Source organism: Balaenoptera musculus, chromosome 15, assembly GCF_009873245.2.
Source record: "Balaenoptera musculus isolate JJ_BM4_2016_0621 chromosome 15, mBalMus1.pri.v3, whole genome shotgun sequence".
Taxonomy (NCBI): domain Eukaryota; kingdom Metazoa; phylum Chordata; class Mammalia; order Artiodactyla; family Balaenopteridae; genus Balaenoptera; species Balaenoptera musculus.
In genome coordinates this window covers 81,930,602-81,945,465 of record NC_045799.1, presented here as the reverse complement: position 1 = coordinate 81,945,465, position 14,864 = coordinate 81,930,602, and the positions used below count along the sequence as shown (strand labels likewise).

At 45.6% G+C, this 14,864-nt stretch overlaps 1 protein-coding gene across 1 annotated transcript; it reads right to left on the bottom strand.

Moving 5' to 3' along the window:
* Positions 1-11,511: 11,511 nt before the first annotated feature.
* On the bottom strand, positions 11,512-13,593 carry LOC118881674 (olfactory receptor 1361-like). Its single transcript, XM_036826794.1, is given in 4 exon segments — positions 11,512-11,893; positions 11,895-12,456; positions 12,930-13,092; positions 13,531-13,593. Coding segments are annotated over 4 exon segments (1,170 nt in total).
* Positions 13,594-14,864: the final 1,271 nt, after the last annotated feature.

Genomic DNA, 14,864 nt, shown 5'->3' with positions numbered 1-14,864 from the left:
ATTTGTTGCTTTGTCTTGTAAGTCTAATAATCTATAGTTCCTATCCCTTTTTCCCCTTGGAAAAAAAATTTTTTTTTTTATTTTAATTTTTTATTTGGCCGCGCTGTATGGCTTGTGGGATCTTAGTTCCCCGACCAGGGATCGAACCCACGCTCCCTGCAATAGACGTGCGGAGCCCTAACCAATGAACTGCCAGGGAAATTCCCCTCCCCTTGAAATTCATTTATTGAAACAACTGGATTATTTATCCTGTGGAGTTTCTCACACTCTGAATTTTATTGTTTGCATACTTATGGCATAATTTAATATAGTTGTCTGCCGTCTGATTAACTAAAAACTTATAGGTGTAGAGGTATATAGCCAGATTTGTATTTCACACTTTGGCAAGAACACATTGCAGATGGTCGCATGTCTGGTTGTTTCTCATTATATGATGTTGGGAGCCTAAATGCATTTATTTCATTAATTCTATAAAAGATTCTTCGTTTATTAGCTGGAAAGCTTCTGTAAGAAATTTCCCCTCACTATTAGATACAGTTCATAGAGGAAAGGAAATGCTTGATTCTTCCTTCCCTTTATTTACATGTCTTCACAATAATAATGATCTGGTGGCTTTGCTTCTTATAAAAGTGATCAATTATTATTATTTTTTAATCAAAATGCATTAATGAATTTAAACCAATCCACCACAGTTGTTATTCTTATTGATGCTCAAATCATTTCGCTTTTGGCCAGTGGGAGCCTCTTCACATTGGCTCCTAAATCGACATAACCCTAATCATCTTTGATAGCTTCTTTGCTCTCTGGTGTGACAGGGTGTTACAAGATTATCTTGTACATTTCCTGCCCCTTCTGAGAGTGAAGGGAAGTGCTATTAATTATGTCAGGACAGTGGTGTAAATGGGACTCCAGGACAAACAGGGATATTTGGTCACTTTATATTTAGCCTTCACTGTGTATGATTGGGTGTCTGCAGTTCCCTCACGCAGGGCTAATGTCGTGCACTTCAGGGCCTGGCTGCGCGTCGTGGGCCATGCTGCTGTGACAGGAAAGGTGCCGCTCCCAAGGGGTGTGACCTTTGTAAGAGAAACCCCTTTTTATCCCCTGGGTGTTAACAGAACCAGGTAACTTTCTGCCCAAGGTGTGTCCTGGGGAGCTAACGCATTAAAAAATTGCTTCTCAAAATGTATGCCAGGGTGAATGTTGTCTGCAGGCTCATTAAGTGTGCTAAAAATACTTTCCGTACCTGTTTTATCCCGGCCTAGGGAAAAGTAGGAGAACCTTTGTTTCTTAAAAAATAAGCTGGTTTCAAGTCTACTTCTGAGACAGGGAAAGGAACTGGCAGAACACGTTTCTCTAGAGTCTACTTATTCTTTTAAAGTCTGCCCGAGTTTCTCAACCTCCGCACTATTCTCGCTTTGTGTCAGGAAATTCTTTGTCTTGGAGGCTGCCCTGGCTTTTTTGTGCGTGGTATGCTGTTTAGCAGGATCCTTGGCCTAAATCTACTAGATGTTTCCAGGCCTAGCTAAATGTCTCCTGGGGGCAAAACTGACTCTGGCTGAGAACCCCTGCCCTTAGGGTTCAGGGTAGGAGCTGAAACGAATTAGATGGTTTAGCTATTGAAAGGACTGGGCTTCCAAGGACTGGAGCTATTTCCTGCTAACCTTAAAGAGCCCTGGCCTAATTTCTAGAAAACAAAGGAGTTACTAGAGATCATGTGGGTTAAATGTAGTGTTGCCAAGCAGAGCCCAAGAGCTTTTGAAGTGGAATCTCAGGATGGGGTGCTGGGGTCTATCACAGGCAGCCTGCGTGGTTGCTTTGGGTTCCTTTCAGGCAAGCACCTGCTGCACTCCTCCACACAGCCGTGAGCTTTTGCCTGGGGCTAGGTTCACTGTCCTCAGTGAACGCATGTGCGCAGTGAGAGCCAGTTAAGCACGGTGCAGCCAGTTCCAACTTTTTTGCCTCTCTGATAAGGTCTCCGAAGGCCCACAGTAGTCATAAATACTTGAATGGATGAAAGACTTGGATTTCTACCTTTTTCGTAGCTAGAAGGCTCTCTTGAGGGTGCCTTAGGAGGGAAGAACCCTGCAGCAAGTTGCCCCCCAGCAGCCCCTGATCGGGCAGTCGTCTGTAGCTGCTATCCTGCCAATTGCAGTTACGTTGAATTCACTTAGAAATTCTACAAGTCAAAGAAATTCACTTGGGCTTCTTACAATTTCATATTCCTATCTTGCCTTATTTTCCTTTATTATCTTCAGTGAAGGGCATATTTCTAGAGATTGGTCTTGTCCAGCTCATTCCTAGGACTGACCTGTTTCAATAAAAAATTTCAGGAAACGTTTGTTATAAAGTGGGGAGGGTAGGCAATTGTGTTCCTTGTGTTTGTCGCTGGGAATTTAAACTGCTGGGAGAGTGAGGATGGGAGGGGTGGGTGATGCAGGTGTTGGGCCCTGAGAAGCAGAGGGACTTAGGAGCAGCAGTTTGGAAGAGCAGAGAGGTTCCAGTAGAAGGGCTGCAATCGCTGCCACGTGCACCATCGTCTAAGTGGCCAGAGACCAGGAAATAGGGCAGACGTAAGAGCTTGCTTCATGTTTTCCCTTCCTAGTTAAAAAATGTGTTTTATTGAGAAGGTGGTGTATTAGCTTTTAGAGAGACTGGGAAAAAGTGGTGGTAGAAGTCTGTATTTGCTTTCTTGAGTCCCACCTGTAGAAGCTGTTTGAGTCTTACACCATCTCCAGGTCTGTGAAGAATTTGAGAAAATCCAGTCTCTATCATCTAGACATTTCGCTGACTCCTGTGGAAGGACTCAGCAAGTGCTGTGAACCAGAAGAGCAGAGTGAACGATAAGCAGTTTATCGTTGAGAACCAGTGTTCCCACTAGGTTTTCCCAGTCTGTGGTTCTAAGCGTTCTAAGGTGCTAATGGAAAGAATGGAAAATAAGAGGTGGAAAAACCAAGAGTTTAAACAGTGTGGTGGTAGCACAAATGGAGGGATGGAGTGGAATACAGGGTTCAGAAATAGACCCAGTTCTATATGGAAATTTAGCATATAATAAAGATGGTATCTCAAATCACTGGTCAGAGACTGATTTTTAAAATAACGGTACTGTGATACCCACATAGCCATTTGGAAAAAGATAAAAATAGATCCATTTCTCACACCATATTCAAGAATAAACTTCAAATGAATCAGGAATCTAAATGTGAAAAAAATGAAACTATACAAGTACTAGAAGACAGTGTGAATGAATTCCCCTAAAACATAGGTTCAGGAAAAGGCTTTTAAAGTATGATTCAAAATTCAGATGTAATAAAAGAAAAGATTGATGAATGCCTATGTAAAAAATTTTAAAAATGGCAAAAACAAAAAGCAGAGACAAATGACACATTGGGAGAAATAATTGCAACATAATGCAGAAGTCTAATATTCCTCATATACCAAGGGGGGAAAAAAAAGACCTAAAATCCTATGGAAAAATTGACAAACTTGAATTTACAAAAAAGATAAAAATGGCTCTCAAACATATGAAGAGTTGTTCACCATCACTCATAATGAAATAAACACCAATTAAAACTACCCTGAGGGCTTCCCTGGTGGCGCAGGGGTTGAGAATCTGCCTGCTAATGCAGGGGACATGGGTTCAAGCCCTGGTCTGGGAAGATCCCACATGCCGCAGAGCAGCTGGGCCCGTGAGCCACAATTACTGAGCCTGCGCGTCTGGAGCCTGTGCTCCGCAACAAGAGAGGCCACGATAGTGAGAAGCTTGCGCACCGCGATGAAGAGTGGACCCCACTCGCCGCAACTAGAGGAAGCCCTCGCACAGAAACGAAGACCCAACACAGCCAAAAATAAATAAGTAATTAAATAAAATTAAAAAAAAAAAGGCAAATTCCATCATTTAAAAAAAAAAAAAAAACTACCCTGAGATATTATTTTTTATCCCATCAGGTTGGTCAAAAGTCAGAAGCCTGACAGTACATGCTCTTGATGAGTTTGTGGGGAAACTGGAATTCTTAAGTGCTGATGGAATGCAAAGTGGTACAACCTCATGTGGAGGGGAATTTAGCAATATCTGACAGAATTTACTCTGTGACACACCTGTAAGTTCTGTGTGAATTTCCCTTGAAGGCACACCTCTAACAATATGAAAATACATCTGCACAAGATTATTCATTGCAGCATTCTTTGTAACTGCAAAAATACCAGAAACTGCCTAAACGTGCAAGACAGGTGGTTGGAAAAACTATGGCATGTCTACACGATGGAGTATTAGGCAACTTAAAAAAACAACATTATTGGGTCATTTGAGAAAATTTAAATATGGATCTAGATTAAATTATTGTATTAAGGGTAAGGGCACTAACGTTAATAACTGCTGTGGTTATGCAAGCGAATATCCCTATAAGGAAATACAGAAGTATTTAGGGATAAAGGACCATTTGTGTGGGTTTTGTGTGTGTGTGTGTGTGTGTTTGTGTGTGTGTGTTGAGGTAGAGAGGTGGGGGTGGGGAGAGAGGGAGAAGGAGGGGGAGAGGGAGATGGGGAGGGAGAGGGGAAAGAGGAAGAGAGAAGATGGGAAATGGGGTAAAAAAGTTAATGATAAGTGAATCTGGGTAAAGGATATATGGATATTTTGCACTATTCTTATTGCAACTTTTCTGTAAGCTTGAAATTATCTTCATATAAAAATTTTAAATGTAAGAAAAAAAAAGAACAGGATTTACCAGTTACTGTGGGAGGAAAAGAGTTCCAAGCCCTTGTCAGATGATACTTGCGCCAGGTGGGAGCGGGAGGGTGGAGCCGACTATAACTAATGAGATGTGCGTGAGATGTGCTGATTTAATTACACCTGGTCTTGCACCGGGGCCGCATGTTCACGCCCATCCTGTTTTCACTGTGTGCCTGGTTGGCCAGGGCTCGTTCACATGGTGACTGCAGGAGGACCTCTGGTGCTGGCAGCTTTCTTTCTTCATAAATAGTCCCATTTTCAGTATCTTTATTCATCCTTGGTCTTGGTTTTGTGTTGGTGTCCTCACAAAATCCTCTCAACTCACCAGCCCTTAGACTGATCATTTGCTTAAGGCTTCATGGTCTCTGTAGGTGCTCTCACCCATGTTACACCTCCTGCCCCAAATTAGAGGCTATCTTTCCAAAAACTGCTGGTTTTAGGCCATTGCTTCAGTGAGCATCTTTTGTAATTAATGTGTGTTCTGGTTAATGCATATATGCAGATGTCCCTGTGGACATTCAATCTTACAGTGTTTGGGAATTATTTCACAATTTATGACTTACTTGGTGCTCATGACAGACCTTTACAACAGGGCAAAACTGATGGTCAAATAAATGAAATCTGGAAGGGTAACTGGTTTGAGCAGCAATGAGTTAAAAGGGAAAAGTTAGTCTAATTTTAGGATTGTTGAGTCTGAAATAACGGAAAGGTGGTTAGATGTTGGGGACCAGACCAGCAGGCAGGTCAGGATTGAAGGTCCAGTTTTTTGTTTTCTTAAATTCAGCTGTTAGGCTGGGAATTCAGCATCCAGAAAGCATTGGCTCCACACTTCCAGTGTGTGACAGAGATTATGTACCACCCAGTGACTGTGAGGGTACATCTGGAAGCTTCCCCAACACCAGGCCCTAAGAAACCTCGAGGAGCTCAGCCCCAGCCCACATCCAGTACCCTCTCGTGCTGTCAGGTCAGCAGGAGCTGCCACACCTAGAGGCCTGCAACATTCCAGGGTCCACACCGTTCCCTAGCTTCTCTGCCCTTCCCCACCCCAAATGTGCCCCACACACCTCCCTGGTAAATCCCACCTGGCACTGATCACATCTCTACATGGAAGTACTTTATATTTCAGGAAACTCTGGGGAGCAGTGGGGCAGGTAACTAGTGGGGTTTAACTCTAGAAGATCATTTTCTCATGGAATAATGGCATCTGATTCAAAAAAGTCAATGTAGGGGATCTAGAGATGACCAGATCCATTGTCTTGGAACATTCCCTTGCTTTCCACGTTACCGCAGGGGATATTGCTGCCTCTGGGTGGTAGTCAACACTCAATAAAATCAGCTCTGTCAGCTTGCTGATGTGTGATTTACAGCGTTGCTAGTGGAGGGGTTGGCCAGTCCCTGTCATACTCAGTGCTCAAGAGGAAAACTGTCCTTAGGATATTCCGGATTGAGGGGAAGGTTAGGGTTCATGCTGTTAAATTAATTAAACAAGGAGACCATTAGAGATGATTCTAAAGCCTTGGCAGCTTAATATGAGCAAACCAAAACCTCAGCCTGTAAATGCCTCAAGGTTAAAAAAAATCGAAACCTAAGGACAACCAGTCACAAACAGCCAACTTGACTTTCCTGTATAAGGCAGCCTAAGCTATAGCCACTCAAATAATTTCCTCCCTTTGCCTTCTTGTCTTCTCTGTGAATGTCTTGCCCCTACCTCCTGTGGCTGGAATGATTTTTGCTCAGATAAACTCTTAAAATTTTTACTGTGCCTCAGTTTATCTTTTAACAATGCTTTTCAACAGAGATTCTCAAAGTGTCATCTGAAGACCACTTACATCAAAATCACCTGGGGAACTTGTTTAAAATGTAACTGGGGATGGAGCAGTTTTCTGTTGGGACTTAGGAGTCTTCATTTTACCCAACTTCTCAGGTGATAATATGCATGTAAATTTTGAGAAAGACTGCTGTATCATCGCGTGGAACATTGTGGCTTCACCAGAGCACTCATGGAAACATTTGAACAAATCCAGAAATTTCCCCCCCACCAACCCAAAGCAGATATGAGATGGTCCTACAAACGAACAGCAAGGCATGATCTTCATGGCAAAGTGCTGTTAATACTTTCAGCTGGTAGCCATAACGCAGGAATCTCTTTAACAACACAGGGTAGTCACATCGTGATTTCGCACTAGAAAAAGACTGATTTTTTTTTGTGGGGGGATCCGAAGTTCATTTACTGCTATGTCTTAGCACTCAGCACAATGCCGAGCTTAATAAAAGTGCTTAATAAAGATTTCTTCAATGAATCCATTTGTTCAGTAGCTACCTAGTATCTCCTTCTCCGCCTGGTGCCCCTTCCCTAATTTTCTCGGTTGCCATCGCTCCACCCCACTTTACGACCCATGATGAGGGAGGCAAATGAAGCACTTTTCTTTGGGCATCCCAGGAATGCAGCTCTACAGTAAACACTTGAATTCTTTTATAGAGGAGGTTGTGCTTATCCATGACCAGGTGCTGGGTTGGGTATGGAGAGCACAGCAAAGCCAGTATGATGGGGTTAGAGTTGAGTGCTGCGGAGGATTCACCAGGAACTCTCACAGAACCACATCTGTAAGTTATTCTGAGGGCCCAGTTACCGCCAGAAGTACGAGACAGCAAACAAATGATTGCTGTTATTTTAAGTCACTGAGTTTGGGTGGTTGGTTATGAAGCAGTAGATAACTGAAGCACAACCCTACCACGCACCGTGTCAGCCTCTGGTCCCTGATCTGGATTTATTTGTCTTTATAGCACTTAGAACTCTCTGACATATTGTATGTTTATTTGTTCTTTTTTTTTTTCTGTTCTCCTTCCCTATTCCCTGGCACATCAGCTGCTGCATGAAAGTAGAAGCTTTTTTTTTTTTTTTTTAAACATCTTTATTGAAGTATAATTGCCTTACAATAGTGTGTTAGCTTCTGCTTTATAACAAAGTGAATCAGTTATACATATACAATATGTTCCCATTTCTCTTCCCTCTTGCATCTCCCTCCCTCCCACCCTCCCCATCCCACCCCTCTAGGTGGTCACAAAGCACCGAGCTGATCTCCCTGTGCTATGCGGCTGCTTCCCACTAGCTATCTATTTTACATTTGGTAGTGTATATATGTCCATGCCACTCTCTTACCCTGTCCCATCTCACCCCACCCCCTCCCCATATCCTCAAGTCCATTCTCTAGTAGGTCTGTGTCTTTATTCCCGTCTTGCCACTAGGTTCTTCATGGCCTTTTTTTTTTTTTTCCTTAGATTCCGTATATATGTGTTAGCATACTGTATTTGTTTTTCTCTTTCTGACTTACTTCACTCTGTATGACAGACTCTAACTCCATCCACCTCATTACAAATACCTCCATTTCATTTCTTTTTATGGCTGAGTAATATTCCATTGTATATATGTGCCACATCTTCTTTATCCATTCATCTGTCGATGGACATTTAGGTTGCTTCCAGGTCCTGGCTATTGTAAATAGAGCTGCAATGAACATTGTGGTACATGACACTTTTTGACCTATGGTTTTCTCAGAAGAAGCGGATTAAAACTCAGCTTTGTTTTTTTTGCTGATATATCCCCAGTGCTTATAAGGTACCTGGGACGTAATTGTCCCTTGAGCTCAAATTACATTTGTTAAATGGATGCAGTACCTGTGGCCCCTGGTGTGGAGACGGCACCTGCCGTGAGTAGAGGAAGTGTTATGTGACTTGGAAAATGTGATGTAGGAGATATTTATTATTCTAATTATTCTCGAAGATACTTCCACTTTCCTACTAGTGGTCCTTAATAATACCATTTTAAAAATGTAGATAATGGAACTATTTTTTCCCCTTCTTTTTTTTTTTAATTTAATTTATTATTTATTTATTTATTTTGGCTGCACCGGGTCTTCTTTGTGGCGCGTGGGCTCTTCATTGAGGCGCGTGGGCTCTTCATTGCGGCACGCGGGCTTAGTTGTGGTATGTGGGATCTCAATTCCCCTACCAGGGGTCGTATCCGGGCCCCCTGCATTGGGAGCTGGAGCCTTAACCGCTGGACCACTAGGGAAGTCCCCTCCCCTTTCTTCTTGAACATTTTATTTTTAAATAGAAATTAACATGTTGGTATCTTCACAGGATTGGGTTTATGCTACCAAGTCTATAAGAGTGGCTGAGCTTCTGAACTTTTTATAATTGACCTGTGTGCAGGTCATTCCTTCTTATCTACCCTGCAGCAAGCAGCCTCCAGGCCAGGACTAGAGCCAGGCTGAAAAGGTGTTTGCTGTAAGAGAAGGGTTATCTTATCCTACGCCCTTCCTTGGAAGCGTAGGCCTCAGAGCAGGAAGTGTCCGCACAACCCACTGATGAGCAAGGTCAGTTGAAGGTCTTTCAAATTTATTCGTTGCTGTCTCCCCCCCAACTTTTTTTTTAAATCTTTTTCTTGTTCTTTTTTTTTTTTTTTTACCTTGAGACCAAACCATTGTATTATTCACCATTATAGTAAATGCATAAGAAGACCTCTTCTCCATGCTGACGTCAGCTTTTCTTCACATCATTTTCATGGGTTTGAGGTGAGATTTTTTTTTTTAATTAATTAATTAATTAATTATTTTTGGCTGTGTTGGGTCTTCGTTTCTGTGCGAGGGCTTTCTCCAGTTGCGGCAAGCGGGGGCCACTCTTCATCGTGGTGCACGGGCCTCTCACTATCGCGGCCTCTCTTGTAGTGGAGCACAGGCTCCAGACACGCAGGCTCAGTAGTTGTGGCTCACGGGCTTAGTTGCTCCACGGTATGTGGGATCTTCCCAGACCCGGGTTCGAACCCGTGTCCCCTGCATTGGCAGGCAGATTCTCAACCACTGCGCCACCAGGGAAGCCCCCTTGAGGTGAGATTTTATTGCTATTATTGTAGTTTTATGATTAGAGACCCAGGAAAGCTGAAATCCAATAATCCCAACTCCTGAGGGATCCCAAGGAAACAATATGTTCAAGGAACAATAGCAAACTTTGAGCCAAAGTACAACTCTTGTTAGTATCTGAGTTATACCCAGTAACCTCCATCATGGGCTCACTGGTAAAAGGTGGGCTGAAAAGTAGCTTTGGCCTCCCTTGCGCCCACTCTCAGCCCCAGATCTGAATTGAGGACCTGTGTGCTCAGGCATGGTGGGGGGGGAGAGAGAGAGAGAGAGAGAGAGAGAGAGAGAGAGAGAGAGAGAGAGAGAAAGTGACTGGACCTAAGTGGGGACTCCAACCAGACATACGGATAGAAGATGAGCAGTCGGGGGCCAGGCTGGAAGGAAGGGAGCTTCATGCCTGGATGCTGACCCTTTAGGGCACACTGCCCTTCATGAAATATGGACCAGTGAACCCCTTGGGCTCTGATCAACCAGCTTGGTAACTCTTTTTCCTTGTCTGGTGTTGGGGAAATATAAAAGTATTGGTTAAGGCAAAATCATGGGGGGAAAGGCCATAAGTGTTCTTTTTCCATGTCTGCTGTCAATGTAAATCAAAACGTTAAAATTTAAAAAAAGTTTTAAACTCCAACAATCCTGTTTGGGGTAGAGTTGAGGTGAACTCTGCAAAGTGGAAGAACGCAAAGCAGAGCACGAAAGGGGCTATAATAGAATTCAAATTATATGGAGTTCCAGAGGAGAAAAAAATACTTCCTTTTGACTGGGGAGACTTGAGGTGGCTTCACGAAGGGCATGGTATTTTATGCGAGCCTTGAAGGACAACTAGAGTTTTGATAGAAATGAGCAAAATGGGATGGCTGGAATAGCATGAGAGGGACAAAAATGCACGGTGTGGAACGGTCAGTTTCAGAGGGACTGAGTCAAATGGCCGGTAATCGGACGGGCCAGGCCTGGGTGCCAGTTGTGCTGACTTTCTGGGTTATACTCTCCCAGCTCCGCCAGACCCCTTGCAGCCTAGGATATCATCCTGTTGCTCAGGAGGCCACATACAACTTCTTCAGCCGTAAACTCGTTACATGAGGCCTTTCCCCTTTGTCTCCTTCTCCAGGTCAACTCGTAGAGAAGCACCTTCATAAGGATTATTGTGGCTCATGCCTTTTATGCGCTTCACACCCAGAGAACCAGCTCTAAGTCTAGCCTCTCTTCTCTCTTTACCGTGTGGCCAGCAGACCTCTCTTTCCTAAGAAAAGCACATAAGTGGGACAGTATGGGGCCTGCGTAGGTGTTCAGCTGAGACAGTCATTATAGGCATTCCTGATACAAGTAGGTAGAGCTGTGGAGCTCCACCCGGCAGGACCCAAGGCTGAGAGTGGGACAGCTTTGAGGAGGACCGTGAAGCCTGTCTCCAAAGCTAGGCTCAACCCAGAGTGTGGGGTGGTAGTGGAGGAACTGGAGGAGTTTGGAAACTGGGATGCTTGAGGGTTAAGGGTCTGAGGCTCTGTGGGGTGCGTGGGGGCACTCAGAGGGCATCTCTTTGGCACAGGCTGTCAGCATAGGTCACAGATTCCTATGAGCTCACCCTTCACATGAACCCTCTCCAGAAGGTCCGCAGATAGAGCTAGTTTATACCTGTTTATGTGGTCCTGTCTTTACGGGAGAGTTTTTTCCCCTTTGGTAGTCTGGGCAGTCAGTGCAGGGGCCAAGAAGTTTTGGACTTGCAGATTACTTATGGAGCAACGAGAGGCTTCCCTGGCCGTGGTGACAACCCAGGACGATGAGGTCTGTGCTCCTCCCACCCTCTCTGTGTGGAGCCTGTCCCTGGGGTTCACCCTCTTCCTAGCACAGAGGCCCTGAAGGAGGGCTCTGCTGTCACAGCCCACGGGATAAAGCCTTCAGGTTGACCAGTTTCCTTAGAGCTCCCTTCATGTCCTTGTTCCTCAGGCAGTAGATAAAGGGATTCAGCATGGGGGTGACCACCATCTACATTACTGAAGCCAGAGAATCCTTGTCAGCTGCCTGGGAGGATGAGGGATTCAGGTAGACCCCTGTGATGGTCCCATAGAAGAGAATGACCACAGCAAGGTGGGAGCCGCAGGTGGAAGAGGCCTTTGGTTTACCCCGGGCAGATGGGACCTGGAGCACAGCAGACGCAATGTGGATGTAGGAGACGAGAACGCCAAGGAAGGGGATGAGGGCCCTCAGGTCCCCCTCCGGCAGAATCATGAGTTGGTTGAGTTGGGTGTTGGAGCAGGGGAGCAAGGTCACAGGAGGAGTAAGGGATGACGTTGCTGGCACAGGACTCCAGCCGGGCCATGAGGAGGGTGTGTAGCAGGGAGTGGAAGTTGGCGAGGCGCCGGGAGCTCCCCCGCATCAGGGCACAGGCTGGCAGACTCATCATCGTGGAGTCGTGCAGGGGCTGGCAGGTCGCTGGGTAGAGGTCATAAGCCATGGCCGTCAGGAGGAAGTTGTCCATGTTGGCAAGCAAAATGCAGAAGCAGATCTGGGCTAGACAGCAGCCATAGGAAATGGACTGAGTCTGTGCCTGGATGTTCACCAGCATCTTGGGGACTGTGGCGGAGATGAAGCAGAAGTCTACCAGGGAGAGGTTGCTGAGGAAGAAGTCCTTGCGCGTGTGGAGGTGGGAGTCAGAGCCAATGGCCAGGATGATGAGCAAGTGCCCCGCTGCGCCGACCAGGTACGTGACAAGGAAGAGCCCGAAGGTCAGCTCCTGCCTCTCGGGCTGGCTGGAGAGCCCTAGGAGGATGAGCTCAGAGGCGCTTGTGTGCGGTTTCCCCTCTCCGTGGTTGGCTGGTCCTGCTAGGAGATCCAGACCAGGAGCAGACTTTAGAGAAGATGGAGGCGCCCGTGCCTCCCTCCTTCCCCCGTATAATCCCTCAGCTCACATCTCTGTGTTCATTTGGTAGAAACCCAAAAGAAGTCTCTCTACCTATCAACCAGGGAGTCCTGTGGCCTCAGCAGATCCCAAAGTCAGGATTTTAATGATTTTGCCACCAAAATACTACTGATCCTGAGCCCCACAAAGCCCCATGTGCCATCTCTCCAAGGAGAATCCTTGTGACATACGGCCCGGTACTCAGTGGTGGCAACAAGGGGGGTACTTAGGGTGTCTTAGCCCCCCAAAATTCTGTCGTACTCTCATTCTTTGTTGTGATGTTGTCTCAGTATTAAGTAAAGAGCTATAGGAATGTAATTTCCTCCCACTCCCAATAGGATTGCCACCCGAAGGCCCTTGCTATACAGAATTCTGGAACCACAATGGCACATACGTGGAACCTGAGGGTAATACTCGTAAACATCCTCCTTCCGCACAAACCTCCTTCCCCACCAGCATTTTATCTCCCCTGTTCTTCCACCCACATGGAGCCCAGGGATCAAGATGCTCCGGCTGCCACTCGTCACCGACTCTGGGCCACCTTGGTCCTGGTGATGCTGTGGGGTGGAGTTGGCCAGAGCAAACCTGGACACAAGAGCCTGCCGACTGGGACGGCTCAGCCAGCCCTTCTGTTGGGGCTGACCCAGGAAGCGCCTCACCGCTGGAGGGAAAGAGTTGCCCCTGCAGATAACAAAGAGAAACTCAAGGTGTAACGTTGCCCAGAGTGACAGAGTGGGCAGCAGGGCAGCATAGGGACCCCTCAAAGTTGGAGTTCGTAACGGTTCAGTGTGAGCTCAGCTGAAGTTTCATTAGATAGAAATGATTTTTCAGTGCTTCACAAGACATAGTTAGTTGGGATTTGGGTCCTATGGAATGTAAATCATCAAGAGGGAGGGGGAGAAAGAAGCAACTGGAGTTACTGTGCTGCTGGGGGATGGGGAACAGCTGACGGGGGAAATCAGTCTGGAAAAGCTATGGGAATCGGTATGGCCCACCTGGGAACTGGGCAGGCAGTGAAAGGGGTAAACGGTCTTGGGAGGCTTTGTCTGTGCCGCCATTTTGCTTGGAGCAAAGGAGCTTACCAGCTCAATTGGGCAGCATACAGCAGGGGTGGAGATTTCAGCTCTGCAGCAGGACCCAGCTGAGCTCTTGGCCTCTGTTGAGCTGTGCCTTAGTATGGAAAATAAATGGCTCATTTTGAATTAATGTTTTACTGATGTGATTTTATTTTTAAAGGATCTGAGTATTTGGCGACCCAAAGGCAAGAATCTTTGGTAAAGGGCAACCATAAGATATAAATGCAGGAGGCTAAGAGAAATCTGTTTGGTGAAAAGTAAGAGTGAAGGGAAACATGTATTTAATATGGGTTAAATCCTCATTTGATCAGTACTAATTAAAACAGCTCTAAAACTGGGTGATGTGAGAGATGAGAAAACAATGAAGGAAATTGTTCTTGTTCCCAAGAAGCTTCTAGTTGAATGGAAAGGTAACAGTCCTTAGCCTAGGGAGCTGACATTAATTGAGCACCTACTGCGTGTCATATACAGGACTAGGCGTGTGCATGTATGTGCATGTATTTAATCCTCACAACATATATAAGGTAGGTGTTATTATTCTGATTTTACAGATGAGTAAATTGACACCTAGAGGGTTTGAATAATTTCCCCGAAAGACATCAGGATTTGATTCCAGGTCAGTCTGATTTCAAAGCAGTACTTTGATTTTCTCAAAAAGACCAAGGAAGTGCTACTGGGTAAACTTAAACTTGGGGCATCAGTGTAAATGGATCAGGGAATCCTGCAGTGACCAGCACAGGGGCAGGAGGAGGGGAGTGTGGAGCAGGTTGCATCGGGCAGGGACTTGGTGGAGGAGGGTCGCCTGTGCTAGGGAGAGAGGGCTTGTTCGCATGGCTGCAGCATAGATGCCGAGACTGACACACGTGTGAATGGGAGCCATGGTGCAGTGACAAAAGCTCTGTCCCTTTCCTGACTAATGTTCCTTTTGAACCAGGGTGTCTCCATCCTCTCTTTTCCTTCCCATCCTCCCATTTCCCCAGAGATATGGGAGAAGAAAATTTCCTTGTTACTATGTCCCACTGGTTGGGAAGATAGTCTTTCCTAGAACTCCTATTTTAAGAACACCGAAGCTCAAAACGTCTAACTTCAAACAGAAAGGATCGCCACCCGCATAGCTTCTGGACCATTCCTGTCAGCATGCAGACATCCCCCAGTTTGAAAAATCCACCCTTGACCTCACATTCCCCTCCGGCCATCAGCTCATTTGTCTACTCCCCTTTTCCGCAAAAGTCCTCAAAATGTGGTCAGTACTC